At 37.1% G+C, this 17404-nt stretch overlaps 1 protein-coding gene across 1 annotated transcript; it reads left to right on the top strand.

Moving 5' to 3' along the window:
- The first annotated feature begins 153 nt into the window (after positions 1 to 153).
- Positions 154 to 17261, top strand: LOC135468815 (tyrosyl-DNA phosphodiesterase 1-like). The gene is made up of 16 exons (XM_064747255.1): positions 154 to 216; positions 1794 to 2397; positions 2706 to 2885; positions 4232 to 4275; positions 4946 to 5001; positions 5163 to 5259; positions 5499 to 5533; positions 5973 to 6065; positions 6802 to 6978; positions 7190 to 7268; positions 8263 to 8442; positions 9295 to 9410; positions 10548 to 10655; positions 11144 to 11246; positions 14481 to 14592; positions 15104 to 17261. The coding sequence occupies exons 1-16, from the start codon at positions 160 to 162 to the stop codon at positions 15178 to 15180; spliced, it is 2118 nt and encodes a 705-aa protein (XP_064603325.1). The 5' UTR covers positions 154 to 159; the 3' UTR covers positions 15181 to 17261.
- The last annotated feature ends 143 nt before the right edge of the window (positions 17262 to 17404 follow it).

The raw sequence follows: 17404 nt of genomic DNA, 5'->3' as shown, positions 1-17404 counted from the left end.
TGTAAAATTCTCACAGTACAAATCCATATAACCACATTGTCTTATTTAGATTTCTACAGTTTATCGTGTAAACGTCAAAATTTAAGTAAGTAGTCGCAAAATTCATTATTGATGTAAAATTTTGAAATGTGGCGCAGAATCTAGCAACACATGGCCAGTATGGCGGCAAATAACGAAAGTGCAGACGAAAAACTGGCAAGAGAGCTTCAGCGCCAGGTTTGACCGCTAATTGATTACTACTCCATTACGTTGCATGATATAGAAGCATCCAAACAAATGTCGTCTTTAGCTCAGCCTTTGTAAAAATGATAAAAAGCCGAAAATCAAGTTTCTCAGTTGGCTTGTGCTTTGATCCAGCTTCAAGCCTCCGACTCCCCATTCTACTGCAGACGACTGGCCACTTAATTGGCCTATGCTCGCACTAGATCAACAGCGGCTTTGAGTCAGAAGATATTTTTTTGTTAATGTCGTGGTGATTAACCTGGTTTCCTCCACTCAGAAAGCTATCTGAGACATAATCTTGAGTCAGGCATTAAATACATGATGTTCATTTATTCCACTGCCAGTGCTAATCATTAGAAAATAAAAATAATCATTAAAATTAACCCTGAAAGACTCCAACTCTTTTTCTTATACTGGCCTATTGTCATTGGAGGCTCAATGCTTACAATGGTAATTTCATACTCAACTAAGGTTCAGGCCGATTGTCTTTGTTATCAAATAAGTCTCGCGCAAATTAAAGACACTAACACTGCTCCACTATGGAGCAGAACAGCATAGCTGCTCAACATGGCGGCAGTTGATGAGGAGGGTATATCGTGGAAGCCTTCATGGCTATAATAAATCTATTCTAAATCAAGTAGGGATGTATAGTGGCAGTGAGGTGGGTGCAGAAAGCAGGCCTTTAGGTTGGAGTTTTTTATTTGAGGGAGACTTATTCGATAACAAAGACAATGGGCCTGGACCTTTGTTGATACGAAATTAACACTGTAAGCCTCGAGACTCCAACAACACCGGTCCAGTATATGAAAAGGAGTTGGAGTCTTTCGGTGCTACATTAAAACATGCTTTGTCTGGTGTAAGACCAAGAACATGTCAGGAAAAACCTTGAAGGTTAGATGATAGATCCCAAACTTTAAAAGTGACATGATTATGGTACATGAAGAAAAATGACACACAGCATGAAAGTGCCACTTTGGTGGCCTAATGGTTAAATTGACTGCCTCAATGTTGTGAAACCCAGGATCAGACCAGAGTCAGGTCATATGAAACACTTTAAAAATGCTACTTCTTGGTGCCTTGCTTAGCACTGATTGAGTGAATAGAGGATGGACACAGGTCTGGTTAACCCAGTGTCAGTGTATTATCACCGGGTGGAGTGTCATGCCGGGTGTCTTCGGCATGATACTTCAGTTAACAGCACTTTAGCAAGATGAACTTTACCTGCGATGTGTATATGGTCCTGTATATATTTCAGGACATGTTCTGTCTGATCAATAGCTCTGAAAATCAACTACATGTAACTACATGCAGTATCCCTAACCAATAACATTTAGTCCTTACAACTTGGTCTGTTTTGCTGGGTCAAACATTGACCTAAGGTATATTGTATTGGTCACATCTGTGTGTCTGTTCATCCTGAAAATATACTGAAAAGTAGTTCGAGTATCGTACAGTTTAGTGTGTTAGTGAACATTCTCATCTTTGGTCCAGTAGGGAGCCTGTCGAAATCAATAGAACTTGTGTCAATAGAAATGTCTTGACATTTGACCTATTTATTTGTGTCTTGACAGTTTGATGAAGAGGCGCATGGAGAAGAGGCCAGTTACAGACTGGCTGTGTCTTTGGCAGGCCGCCATGATATTTCTGATTCAGACTCTGACATTACCATAGAACCAGAGAACACATCACCATCTTCTCCAGACCTGTTTCAAACAGATTTATCGTATGAAAATCAGAGCAGTCATAACAACAGCACTGCAGGTATTAATAGATCTACAACCGTACATGATATATCTGACAGCAGTTATTCTGGAGAAGAGGCTGAGAGGAGTTGTACAGCATCATCGAGTGGTGGAGAACTTAAAACCAATAGATCTCTTCATGACATCTCTGCCAGTGATTCGGACACAGAACCCTCAACATCTCTAAAGGATCAGAGGTCACAGTCCAGTTTGTCGCTCAAGAGAAAATCAGGTGCTGAGGAATCCCTAGATTCTAACATTTCTCAAAAGAGAAGAAAAACTGATTTAGACAGAGACTCTGTAGGCTCAGAAGAGGATGTTGCTACTCAACCATTGGCAGGGGATGATGAGGAGAATAGTAAACCATTGTGTAAATATGGTTCCAAATGTTACAGAAAGAACCCTTCCCATAGGGCAGAATTCAGACATACAGGTGAAGTGAAAATGTTATCAGGCTTGTGAAATATATACAGTTCTATAAAATGTGAGTGGATGGATTGTTATATGACTAAAATAGTATTTAAGAAGTTTTATCCAAATACAGTACAGAAAAAAAAATGTTCCCTTTTATGTTCTGTTATTTAATGTATGTTTTTAATTGTTTATGGAACATTCATTAATGACATTTATTTGATGGTTATTGTAATGAGAAGATACCAAAATCTGAAGACCAGCTGACAGCAAGTTTTCCATTTACTGTTATCATGTAAAGCACCACCAGATGACTTAATAATGTTGCAGAAGACCACAGACCATCGTCTGCTGAAGACAAATCCTCAAAGCAATCTTTCAAATCCAGCGGCAGTCACAGAAGGACATTCTCTGAGGTTTATGAAGAGGCACAACCTGTCAGCCTGTTCCTCACTAAAGTGTCTGGTATACCAGCTCTTCACAATGGATCATTTGCAGTTCACATCAAAGGTTTGCCTTAAAAACACTATAGAATATAAAGGTCAACTCAAATTCTGTAATGTGTATTGTAAGTCAGATTTGCTTTTCATTTTGGTGAGGCACAGACTCATTATCTGTAATCTCATGTTTAGACTATCCGGCTACGAAATTAGGCACAAACTAAACGATCGTTCATATGTCAGTTATATGGATTGTATTTGTGCAGATCGATAAACCAGTTAGGCTCACCTGTCCCCCGAAATGTTCCCAGAAATAAAGTGCTTGAACTGCATGGCGCTCAACGGTATATTAGAGTTACCCACACGAGGTCCACGCCCTATTTATTAATCGAGTAAGTGCATCTGCGCTTTCTCCTGTTATTTGTGCCATCAAGTCCAGTCTACAGACCACCCATTAACTTTGCGACAGCGTATAGGTTACCCCTGAGAAAGCTTCCGTATTAAAACAAAGTATTAAAACTTTTGGCTAAGGAAGTACTATTCGACTTTCAGCCACATTTTCCTGCTGTGAGCATGTGCACTACATGTCTCCTTTGTTATGTACACAACACATGCTAGCTGGCGGCATTCGTAAGTCATGTATCGTGCACTTGGTCAACTAGTGGGAGACAGAGAAAGGTGACATTGAGTTTGAACTGAATTTAAACTTTCACTAGTCAGCAACTTTCCATGAGCTGGTCATCATTGACATTACCTGCTAAGTGGTTATGTCAGTTATATCTATGATATGTTTTATAGTGGCTTCCTGATCCACCCTAATCTATGCTGTTCACCATTCATGCTGTGGCCCCTTATCTATCCATTGTACTATGTGATGATTCAGCTGGACATGAATGATGGCAGACTGTACTGCAATGCAACCAATTTCATGTGCAAAGTAATAGGCTTTGCCGAAGTTAGGGTCAATAAAGGGAAAAAATCTGCAAGGAAGTACTGTAGATGGCTTTATTAGTCACGTGTTCACGTAACCAATTTGCGCGAACGATTGATCCGTTTTCGTGTCGTGGGGAAACCAAACAATCTGTTATTCAAGGCTTAAAACCAGTAACCATTTTTTTTGGTTACGTCACCCAAATTTCATGGCCTGGAATATGTTCCATATGTACTTGATAATTGGGGGATTACCCTGTTTCCTCAACCTTTTCACATATGAAAGAGTTTCAATTTTCAGTTAAATTTTTGCACAGTTTTAATTTGATTTTGGAGACAAAACTACATTGATTGAGTTGGCCAATTTCATGGCTTCACCAAAAAAAATGTCTAAGCAGAATAATGCCTTCAGAATAAACACCTTGCAAATATGCAAAATGTTTAAAGAATTACAGAAAATAAAAATTACCTGGTACTACATTTCAGATATCCTGTCCAGTAGTATGGGTAATTTGATGGCCTCTGCTCAGGTATGTTAGTAGGTTACATAGTATTTGCTAGGAAGATTTCTGTCTCTGCACTTAAAGTTAGAATATGAAAGCACAAGGAGTATTAGAATTTTTTTTACTACTTGGAGTTTAAAAATGGTAAAGGATATTGTGTGTATATAAGTGTTAGGCCTGTATCCCTGAATATGTTTGTTTCTGTGAGTTTAATAGAACTTGCCAAGATTGGTCATGTATAATATGTTCTAAAAATTATACAGCTCTGTAAAACGTGGGTATATGGAAATTGTTCAGTTATTAAAATTGAGATCACTATTTGACTGCAGTATTATTAAAAGCATTAAGTGTAAAAATAACAACCGTATTTGCCAATCCAATGGTATGACTGTAATATTGCCACTATGGCATAACAGCCAGAATTCATCCTTAATGTCCCCTTTGTTGCATCTGAAAGTTTCACTAGTTGCCTTTGGAGTAGACAAATGGAAAGATAGATCAGTGACCTTAAACTCCAGTGTCAGCCAGTGGACAACTGGAGCTCACCCAAGTTAGTCCCATGATGTCATCATCACCTCTGCTGCTGTGGTACCACATTATCACAACCTTGACATTTACATTGCACTATTCAGTTGCACATGTATAGTGTTTTCCAGTTTCATGTACCTGCACTTGTGTCATTATGTTGTCATTGCAGTTCAACTATATGTTTGACATCCCTTGGTTAGTTCAGCAGTACCCAAAGGAATTCAGGTGAGTCAGTGTTATATTCTACTGTAGTGTTTCTAATGTAACCATCCTAGTCCCCCAGGGCATGGTTGTTTGAAAGCGTATTAGCTAATATTGATATAAGCTTGTATGTCAGTGTCCACCATTACATACACGTACTGTGGTGTTACTTTGGTTACCCTTAGGTCTAAGCCGATGTTGTTGATCCATGGGGAGGATAGGCAGGCTAAGAGTGCGCTGCATGCAGAGGCAGAGCCATTCCCTAACATCAGACTTTGCCAGGTGACCTTCATTTCATATTCTACCAACTTCAAAAATTTCCATGCATAAAATTTAAATGATTTTTACATTACAGTAAATAGTGATTTTGACTTTGACTTAGATAGAAGCATTTTCCAGCTTTAACTACTCAATTTTAATATAGTTTTTAGATGCCGTTATGCTAAGAAGGTTTAATTTCAAATTTTTATAATCTTCAAATCACAATTGTTATGCATTATTTAATTTTTTTCATGTTGCAGGCCAAATTAGAGATTATGTATGGGACCCATCATACGTAAGTTAACATCGAGATGACAACAATGCAATTCATGAAAGTTCTGAAACATTCAAAAGTACATGTACATGTATTGTCACATGTGTCAATTAATTAGTGTATAAATATGTGCCTATGTTAAAAGAGTACATGACAGTGAGCTTAATATTGAAATATTTCTACTGAATATTCAATGTGAGCTTTTGTATTAACTGTCTGAAAAGTTTTCTTGGTTTTGCTGAACATTCATTACTTTTTCTTTAGAAATCGTCACAAGCTCAAGTTTGTCCCAAGTGAGTCCCAATTACTGGTCATTGTCTTATAGCGGTAATGTATCCTTGAGGACAGCGTAAAACACCAACCAAATAAATCAAATTATAGCAGTAATGCTGTACAGCTGTAGCTGATGTTTGCTGTAGTTGCTAATATAAACTTCCCTCTCTCATTTTTACCCCTTCAGGAAGATGATGTTTCTCCTGTATGACAGTGGCCTGAGGGTGGTTATACATACTTGTAACCTTATAGAGAATGACTGGTATCAGAAGACACAAGGGTATGGACCGCTTCACTTACAGATTTTCTTATTGTTATGTTTTTATGTTCTTTTCATGGCAGGAGACTCTCACCAGTGCTGTGGCTGTGAGGTCAAGTCCAGCTCATCCTGGTTTCCTCTCCTGTTAGATGTGGTAAGGTCTGTCAGCGGCCGTGTAAGAATGGTCATATAAGTAAAACATTGGAACACACCAGACATGACGCCCCACCCTGTCACATTATACTGACACCGGGCCAACCAGTCCTGTTTCCTTGCTCTGACCTCACAGAGCTAAGCACAAAGCGAGGCAGTAAAAAGTACCATTTTTGAAGTCTTTGACATGACCCGACAGAGGCCTAAGATTCTGTTTTAGTTGTACTACTATTTCTTTAAAAAAATATCGGGTTATACAATATCACAACTTTTTTTCACATCTATACATAAGTCATGATGAAGTTCTGCAATTTGCACCTCAAAGTTGTGAAAAAAAGCATTGTTAATTCTGTATCTCACAAGAGGACTGTATAGCTGGTTGCTTTGCCTGCAACTTTTGGTTCAAAGGGTTATCAGCTACCTGACAAAGGGCTGTTTACTTTGGGCACTATCATTTTCCCCACCCATAAACATGGTTGACATTTCTATGATATATATTTCTAGGATATATATCTATGATCGTTTCATTCATCACAAAGTCTTCAGTTTTCAGTCATCCGTGGAGGTTCTTAATTGTATTTAACTCTTCTGTATACATTTTTAGTGTGTGGATCAGCCCAGTCTTTCCTAAACTGAAGCGTCCTCCACCAGATGGCGCTGTAGAAGGTGACTCAGTGACCCATTTTAAGCGTGACTTACTTGCGTACCTGTCAGCATACAAGTCCCATCTTTTGTCAACCTGGATCAACCACATTAAGGAGCATGACATGGCAGCTGCCAGGTATGAACTTCCTCAAACTCTTTTTATGTTGACAGTGAACTGTTAAGTTGTCCTTTTTTTCTCAGGTGTTTTTCAGATGAGAATAACAGATATAAAGTCAGTTGCTGTGATTGAATAATTTGACATTTGTTTTTATGATTTGCGACAAAAAGTTTGAACTGGAAATGCTCCGGTTGCAACGTTTGATACAATGTACACATTGCATTTACAGGGTGCACATTGTTGGGTCAGTACCAGGACGACACCTTGGTGAGAAGAAGGATGCCTGGGGTCATCTGAGACTCAGAAAGGTCATATACTTACTGTTTTTTATGAATTGAGATAACATGTCAACCATGGAGTTTGAGGAGAATGAACATTTCACTTAAAAATACCTTAGATATATAAAAAGATATATGCAAATATCTTTTTGCATATAAAAAGCAGCTTTCGGTACAATTCACGCACATTTTAATTTAATTTTCAGGACAAAACTACATTGGTTGGAATGGCCAATTTCAGGGCTTTACAAAAAGTATAGTTTTACCAGTCAGCTCAGAATAATGCATTTAGAATATGCCTGAATAAACATTGTGCAAACATGTGAAAAGGCTGAAGAGAATTACAGTAACCAAAATAAAATTTGTTTTTGATTGTTTCGGTTTTCTTTTTCAATTTGTCTAGACCTGATTGCACTGGTAGATAATCACACTAGTATTGCTCTCACATGTCATGTAGTCAGTTTTCTTGTTTCTTGTTTCCGTGTTTGTTCATCACACATTTCCATAAGAATTTCCAATTTTGGTACTCATTGGAAAATCAAAGAAATTGACATCCACATCATGTTACATGTTTTTCGGCATTTCTGTTCATGAATCAATGTACATGTATTGTTGCACTTCCAACCAGTGATGCACATGTACCATCATTATTTATTTACTTTAAGTGTAAAGTTCCCTCAATAAAAAGTACAAGAAGTAACTGCACTTTTAATTAGTGCTATGCAACACTTGTAGTTACCATAGTAACAGTTGTAAGTGCTCTGTGTCACACTGTCGAACGTGTGGTCTCTCGTCCAGACTGGTAAGTGTTAGATGTAAGTTTTATTAGAGTGTAGCTCAGACGGTTGGACCCAGTTTCACAAAACTTACAAGTTTTTGTTGATAAAGCAAATATAGCAACATAATACTGTACTATGTAGTATTGAACTTTTTTTCAAGAAACACAAGAAGTGGTGGCCTAGAAAACAAAAGCTTCATTTGACTCAATTTAAGACAAACACCTTCCCCTGTATTCTGATTGCAGCTTCTGCAGCAGAGTGTGCATGGTGACAGTGTGAGGAAATGGCCTGTGATTGGTCAGTTTTCCAGCATAGGGTCGCTGGGAGCAGACAAGAGTAATTGGCTCTGTGGGGAGTGGTTACAGAGCCTGGGGGCCTGCAGACAGCTATCTTCCTCACTCAGCTCCCCACCACCTCTACACCTGGTCAGTGAGTGTTGTCATTTATGCTTATATCATGTCATGAAATGTATCATGGATTATATCATAGAAGATTTGATTGCAGAAAATACTTACTTACAGAGTACCTTCTGAAGGACTGTGAGCTACGAGCGATGTGCCATGAGATGCGCCTTTTGAGTTGCATAAGCTTTCAAAGTAAAACAGATCAGATGCTACTTCCTTAATATGTGCCTTTTCTTGTAAAATTGAGTTTTTCCATGGCCCCGGTGTTATCGTTGTCATAGTCATCCTTTGGGCAGTTTTTCAAGTGAAAGTATCAGTAGTTAAATATGTTTCATAATTCATTTCGCTCACATTTCACTTTTGCTTGTGGGGCCTTGGTGACAATAAATGGTTGAATTCCACCAATAATATGGTGTGGATATCTGTACATCAAATGTGAGAAAGTTCATCAGTAACTTCCTAGAGGTTGGGGGTTCATGCCAAGCATTCCAGTTTCCTCCAGCATAAAAATAACCAATATTGTAGAAGGGAAAATTTTTGAGTATGGCATTTAAATCAAATACATCAATGAAATAAATAAATAAGCAAATGATTTGTTTCATATTGCGCAAGAAATAACATAATGAGGTTAAGGGTGATTACGATTATATGTTAACGCCGTTGTCACTCATTTAGCCTAGCCATTCCTTACATGATTGGTCCTCATAAGTTGGCGACACCGATAATTTAACATGGTCATAAGTGCCACAAGTACTGGAGCTGCGTGATCCTAGAAGCTGCTATTGCCAGCATTCTTTCTTGTGACCACACATATTTGTAATATATTTGCACACATGCGCCAGAAATCATATAAGTGTGTTTTTGTGTGTTTAGATATTCCCCAGCAAGGACAATGTGAGACTAAGTTTGGAGGGTTACCCTGGAGGTGGATGTCTGCCCTACAGCATTAATGTTGCCAAAAAACAAACTTACCTTCACACCTTCTTTCAGTGAGTTAAATTCAGTACTGCAGAGCTAGCAAGGAGTTTCGTACTCGTTTACCAGAATTGTGTTGTACGTGTTTAGACTAACGTACATTATCAACAAAATTCATAACATTTAACAATTTGTAGTAACCATTCTTCACGGGTTTTTGATTTGTCCTGTGATGGTGAAAGGCTTGTCAAGAATTTAAATTGTGAAAACGGAATGACCAGAACCATAAACAGATTGTGAAAAGTGTGCGTGGATCTGAAGAATAATTAACACAATTTAACACAAGTATTTATGATGAGAGTCATGCAGATCAGTGTTGACAGTGTCTCGCATCCATATAACAATTCCACCCTAATGATTCCTTCGTCGTCATATGACTGAAAAATTGTTGAGTACGACGTTAAACCCCAAGCACTCACTCGCCCCATATAACAATTCTCTTTAACACAAGTATTTAGGATGAGAGTCATGCAGATCAGTGTTGGCAGTGTCTCGCATCCATATAACAATTCTCTTTAACACAAGTATGTATGATGAGAGTCATGCAGATCAGTGTTGGCAGTGTCTCACATCCATATAACAATTCTCTTTAACACAAGTATTTAGGATGAGAGTCATGTAGATCAGTGTTGACAGTGTCTTCCATCCATATAACAATTCTCTTTTATACAAGTATGTATGATGAGAGTCATGCAGATCAGTGTTGGCAGTGTCTCGCATCCATATGACAATTCTCTTTAACACAAGTATGTATGATGAGAGTCATGCAGATCAGTGTTGGCAGTGTCTTCCATCCATATAACAATTCTCTTTTATACAGGTATTTAGGATGAGAGTCATGCAGATCAGTGTTGGCAGTGTCTCGCATCCATATAACAATTCTCTTTTATACAGGTATTTATGATGAGAGTCATGCAGATCAGTGTTGGCAGTGTCTCACATCCGTTTGACAATTCTCTTTAATACAAGTATGTATGATGAGAGTCATGCAGATCATTGTTGGCAGTGTCTCACATCCATATAACAACTCTCTCTTCATAATCAAGACGGCTGGAATGTGGATGTTAACTTTTTCCCATTAAATATTTAAAGGTAGCTTTGTAGCTTTATGTAAAAGTTATTGAGAGTGTAATTTATGTTCGCTGTTGCAGCCAGTGGAAATCTGATGGACGTGGGCGCTCCAGAGCATGTCCTCACATCAAGACCTACCTGAGAGCCTCACCTAATTGGTCAGAAGCTGCTTGGTTCCTCGTTACCAGGTGTGTATAAGTCATAACCTAACACAAAATGAAAAGTTGAGGCTTGCAATGGTAAATGAGTTTCAGCCAGTGTTAAATAAACCTGCTTTTCAAGTTTTCACCAATTATATTTTGTGTTTTACAGACAAGCTGGCACTAAAAAATTAAATAAAAAAACTCCCTGAAAAGCCACATTTTTAGTTTGTCCGATCTTGAAATTTTGGGGATTTTCCTGTTTTTCAAAGCTTTTCTGTCATGTAGTTTATGTTTCAAAAGGAAAAATTCCAAAAAATTCATATTTCTATATTTCCCACAACTTAGATGATTGTCAATTTTTTTTTTTTTCGTCCGACGATATTGAAAAAAGATTTATTCTGCCCTTGAAACAACAATTTAAATTGGTGTGACCTAATGAAAAATTTTTTCTTGACAGTATGTAAGAAATGTTAAAATCCATTAAAATCAAGCGAAAAACATATCCGTGTATGATTTAACTTCTGTTTTTTCAGTGCAAACTTATCTAAGGCAGCTTGGGGTGCTACAGAGAAGAAGGGAAGCCAGCTGATGATTCGCTCATATGAACTTGGTGTCCTCTTCATACCCAAACATTTTGTAAGTTATGAGCATTTCTTTCTGTCCTTTGTTATGATTCTTCTGAGACAAACCTCACATTGTGCTACATGTACATGATAATCACGACAACTAGTTGTGTAGGTATTGTGTATTAATCACGACAACTAGTTGTGTAGGTATTGTGTATTAATCATGACAACTAGTTGTGTAGGTGTTGTGTATTAATCATGACAACTAGTTGTTTAGGTTGTGTATTAATCATGACAACTAGTTGTATAGGTATTGTGTATTAATCATGACAATTAGTTTCGTAGGTTGTGTATTAATCATGACAACTAGTTTGTAGGTTGTGTATTAATCATGACAACTAGTTGTGTAGGTATTGTGTATTAATCATGACAACTAGTCCTGTAGGTATTGTGTATTAATCATGACAACTACTTGTGTAGGTGTTATGTATTAATCATGACAACTAGTTCTGCAGGTTGTGTATTAATCATGACAACTAGTTTGTAGATTGTGTATTAATTATGACAACTAGCTCTGTAGGTTGTGTATTAATCATGACAACTAGTTGTGTTGGTATTGTGTATTAATCATGACAACTAGTTGTGTAGGTATTGTGTATTAATCATGACAACTAGTTGTGTAGGTATTGTGTGTTAATCATGACAACTAGTTGTGTAGGTATTGTGTATTAATCATGGCATCTAGTTCTGTAGGTTGTGTATTAATCGTGACAACTAGTTCTGTAGGTATTGTGTATTAATCATAACAACTAGTTGTGTAGGTATTATGTATTAATCATGACAACTAATTGTGTAGGTATTGTGTATTAATCATGACAACTAGTTGTGTAGGTTGTGCATTAATCATGACAGCTAGTTCTGTTGGTATTGTGTATTAATGATGACAACTAGTTGTGTAGGTATGTGTATTAATCATGACAGCTAGTTTTGTAGGTTGTGTATTAATCATGACAACTAGTTCTGCAGGTTGTGTATCAATCATGACAACTAGTTGTGTAGGTATTGTGTATTAATCATGGCAACTAGTTGTGTAGGTATTGTGTATTAATCATGACAACTAGTTGTGTAGGTTGTGTATTAATCATGACAACTAGTTGTGTAGGTATTGTGTATTAATCATGACAACTACTTGTGTAGGTATTGTGTATTAATCATGACAACTACTTGTGTAGGTGTTATGTATTAATCATGACAACTATTTCTGCAGGTTGTGTATTAATCATGACATCTAATTCTGTAGGTTGTGTATTAATCATGACAACTAGTTGTGTAGGTTGTGTATTAATCATGACAACTAGTTGTGTAGGTATTGTGTATTAATCATGACAACTAGTTCTGTAGGTATTGTGTATTAATCATGACAACTACTTGTGTAGGTGTTATGTATTAATCATGACAACTAGTTCTGCAGGTTGTGTATTAATCATGACATCTAATCCTGTAGGTTGTGTATTAATCATGACAACTAGTTGTGTAGGTTGTGTATTAATCATGACAACTAGTTCTTCCGGTTTCCTCCCACCATAATGCTGGCCACCGTCATACAAGTGAAATATTCTTAAGTACGGTGTAAAACACCAATCTGCATGTCATAGAGCCTGGCATGTGAAACAAAAAGCTCCTAAAAATGTACTGCTCTGTCATCAAAGGAATGAACCAGCGGTCTTATGGTGAACAAAAGTGGTGTTAAACATGGCTCTAGTTTAATACATGTACATCTACATGCCTCAGACATTCTACAAGAACCATCTAGAGGTGTAAGAATGTAATCTGCTTTTTCTGTATTTGTTCATTTCATTATAGCAGTGGCTTAACTTACTTCTGTATTTGTTCATTTCATTATAGCAGTGGTGTAACTTATTTCTGTATTTGTTCATTTCAGGATACCAATGGTGTAACTTATTTTTGTATTTGTTTATTTCAGTAGCAGTGGTGTAACTTATTTCTGTATTTGTTCATTTCAGTATAGCAGTGGTGTAACGTATGTATTTGCTCATTTCAGGATACCAATGGTGTAACTTATTTTTGTATTTGTTTATTTCAGTAGCAGTGGTGTAGCTTATTTCTGTATTTGTTCATTTCAGTATAGCAGTGGTGTAACTTATGTATTTGCTCATTTCAGGATACCAGTGGTGTAACTTATTTTTGTATTTGTTCATTTCAGTATAGCAGTGGTGTAAATTATTTCTGTATTTGTTCATTTTATTATACCAGTGGGGTAATTTAACCTATCCTGTTGGTTGCCATCAGAGCAACCAAAATCCTAAAACTGGTTGCCCGGAAACATTTTCACTTGCCCAGAAGTTTTTATTTTTTTCGCTTCAAAACTCACAAAAGGATTCCAAAATAGCAAAGTTGGATATGAAACAAAAGGCCTGTCCCTGTAAACTCTGAATTAATGCTAGTATATTGTCCATATTAGAAAGTTGGATAAATCATTGGTGTAAGCCTTCTTTCTTAATTATACAAAAATGATTGCAGTTCTTGTTTGAAATTGAGACATACATTTTATTGGATTATTCCAGAACTGGATAAATATAATCACAGTAAAAAGATTATGATCAGTCAAAAACTCTTATTGCCCGATATTATCATGGAGCACACAATGTATTTAGGTATGTCTAGTTGACGCTCGTTTTCTACTTCAGTTGCTCAGGGAAATGTTATTTTCCCAGATTCTACAAACTGCATTTGTCGCTGGTAGTTGTCATATTCCTTATTTGTAGCAGGGGATTTAGATTGCGAAGCCTGCAGTTTTCTTTTAACCTTCGTGGATCTTTATAATTCGTCAAAAAGTGTTCCATCATCACTTAAGCGTGGCATTCAACTGCAAAACGGAAGTACATTCTCCGAGAGCAGTGAAATTCTGCCGTGCTGTGTTATCGCAAATGTGAGCAACAAGAACAATAATGTAACCTCTTTCTGGTTACTCTGACAGCTATTTTACTCGAAGCTTTGTTTTGATTATGCCTCGGTGGACGATTTGTTTCAATAAGTTGATTTATTTCTTTATTTGATGACATCGATGCATACTTCCATATCAAAGAAGTTTTGTTTCAGTAAGTAGGATGCTGGTTGGCGACAGAAATGTGCTTGCCCAGCCGTGCCTTTGTGTGCTTCTAAAAGTGCATTTTAACATTCCAAACTTCAGGTGAAATAGGGTACATGGACCTGATGACTGTGATCTCAGATTTACCCAAAAAGTCATTATTAGTTTGTATCTTTTTTTTCCTCCTTCCTTCAGACAAACCGAGACACCTTTACTATGAGCTCATCACTACAGACATTGCAGGGAGCAAATGAACCCCTGCTTCCCCTGCCCTATGACCTCCCACCAACACCCTACGGTAACAATGGTAAGATACTTCAGTTAGAAGGAACAGTGTTTACATACTCCATGGATACATGTGTAACTCTTTCTGAATTTCATTTTATTTTGCTCTAAAGTGATACATTTCCCTAATCTTTATTTTCATGTTTTATATGGTGCAAGTTCTGTTGACAGAATCTCTTATTCTTTAAACGCTCAAGATGGTGTAATGGTCATAGCTACAAGCCCCAAATCACAAAAAGGTGCAATTAAGATACTAGTATATCTACGACTTTTTTTTTTAAATCATCGAGCATTAAAGCACACGGTAAATTTGTTCTTGTCTGCTACATTATTGCCTAAGACGTTGCCAATGACATTAATCAATGAAGTGTTCATTACAGCAATGCCCCCATATGAATTCATTTTAAGTAAAAAAAAAAACATTAATGTTGAAAATTGTGCTGAATATTCCTTTGCTTGATTATAAATATCTTCCTTTAATTTATAAATATCTTCCTTTTATTTATAAATATCTTCCTTGGCTTGATATACAGAAAGACCATGGATGTGGGATGTTCCTTGCACGGATCTGCCCGACTCTCATGGCAATATTTGGTGTCCCCCAAGATGATACAGGTTGTGGTATGATTATGAAGAGAATATTAACATGAAGATGTTCCTGACTCTCTTGGTAATATCTGGTGTCTGCTCAGATACGATTCTCAGGAGAAAGTTGAGCATTGCCTGACTCTCTTGGCAATATCTTGTGCCCCCCAAGATAACACCAGCTCAGATACCATTATGAGGAGAAAGTTGACATGTGGAACATTGCCTGACTCTCTTGGCAGTATCTTGTGCCCCCCAAGATGACACCAGATCAGATACGATTATGAGGAGAAAGTTGACATGTAAATGTGGAACATTGCCTGACTCTCTTGGCAATATCTGGTGTCCACCAAGATAACACCAAATCAGATACGGGTATGAAGAGAAAGTTGACATGTGGATGTTGGGCATTGCCTTACTCTCTTGGCAACATCTGGTGTCCCCCAAGATAACACCAAATCAGATATGGGTATGAAGAGAAAGTTGACATGTGGATGTTGGGCATTGCCTTACTCTCTTTGCAGTATCTGGTGTCCCCCAAGATAACACCAGCTTAGATACGATTAGGAAGAGAAAGTTAATGTGTTTCTCAGGGTGAGACCAGTTTCCACACTGCTGGGAAGAATGTGTGGAACATACCATATCATACCGCACTAGCCTGCTGCGTGTTTAAATTCAGTTCCTGATATCAACATCCAAGACATATATAAATATATAAAATACATACATGACAAGTATCCTAACTGGAAACAATGCAGACAAAATGTTGAGGGACTGGATTTGAACTTCCACCCTTGCTGGCCAGGCTCATTCATAAAGTAACTACTTTAGTACAGTAGTACAGTATGATAAAATAAACTTATTGCTAAGATTCACACTGGTGCTACAATACATGATTCATAATTAGTCATGTCCAAGCCCTGGATATATATTGAAATTTCATCATGTTGTGCAGACTTTGTGTTCCCCTTTTACATGAAAATACCTCCATTAAGGGAAGACAAAGTCAATAAAGCCATAGTGGACATAAACATTTTCTGAGAACATTCGCAACAGGCATTTGAAGTGGTCACTGTTACATGTTTTGATTAGATGGTATAAAATGAGTTGCAAGTCATCAGTACACAAAAGACAAGTAAACATTTTAATATTTTATTTTAAAGAATACATAAAAATTCATGTAATACTCATAAAAACTTGAACTAAGATGTACAAAGAGCTATGACCAATTTTTGCTTTACATTGCGAATTTGGTCGATACTTGTATAAATGTACTGAAATTCAATGAGAACATTATTTTTAAGAAAAATTTTTTTACCTATGTTCTTACGCAGAATTGGTATCTGTACAAATTAGGCCGTATTAAAGGAGTTAGAGGGGGTGAGAAATTGTGTAATTTTAAGATAATTGTTGGGTATATAATTCTCCTATGCTGTGCCTTTGTAGAATATGATATTATTAAAGATGGCCGTCTGTTAATCCCAGGTGGAATATACAGACATGTTGAGAGAAAAAAGATAAAGCTGGTGCGGTATGTGATGTATAATATCATGGTCAACACAAGACGCTACTGAAGAAAACTTTGAAAAATGTCTTCATTACATGAAGATGAAATAACAAAGACTTTATATTGTGAGCACTTCTGCACAATGCTCTTAGTCAGTACCAACCTAATTATAAAGTACAGAATGCTCTTCAAGGAAGTTTCAAGGGAAGGTTGTTTTGAACTGTGTGCTACAGGTTTTTTATTTATTTATGAGGCCTTTCACTAATTGACATGTAAATTAAAATGGAATGTACTTGGGAAGGGATGTATAATAATTCTTCAGTTTGTTTTTTAATTCTAGAGCATATATTGACTTAAGACATAGTTTCAACGTATCTTATGGTCGTGAGACTGTGAGGAATGGAAGCAGTGTCATATTACATGAAATATTCTAAGAACAATTATGGTACAATAAAAAGGGTATATGTATAGCTTATGTAGAATGGAGATTCTATATTTCCCGCCCAGGACTGAACGATACTTCAGCTGCCCATCTTCCTCACAGAACAGTCACGAACAGCGATAGAATTGTTTGTTACCTTGTATACTACGAGTACATCATACTGGTCATGAACTGGAAGGCAGAAACAAAATATGCACATTATGGCTCCATCGGGCCCAATTAGGTAACGTGTTCGAAGCCAGCGCTTGCTGTTCCAAAGTGCTTAAACGGTTTGTTCAGCTTCCCCCACCCATAAGCCTT

The sequence above is a fragment of the Liolophura sinensis genome, chromosome 6 (genome assembly GCF_032854445.1).
Source record: "Liolophura sinensis isolate JHLJ2023 chromosome 6, CUHK_Ljap_v2, whole genome shotgun sequence".
NCBI classification, from domain to species: Eukaryota; Metazoa; Mollusca; class Polyplacophora; order Chitonida; family Chitonidae; genus Liolophura; species Liolophura sinensis.
The sequence above is the reverse complement of the archived record's forward strand: the minus strand, read 5'-3'. Positions and strand labels throughout refer to the sequence as shown.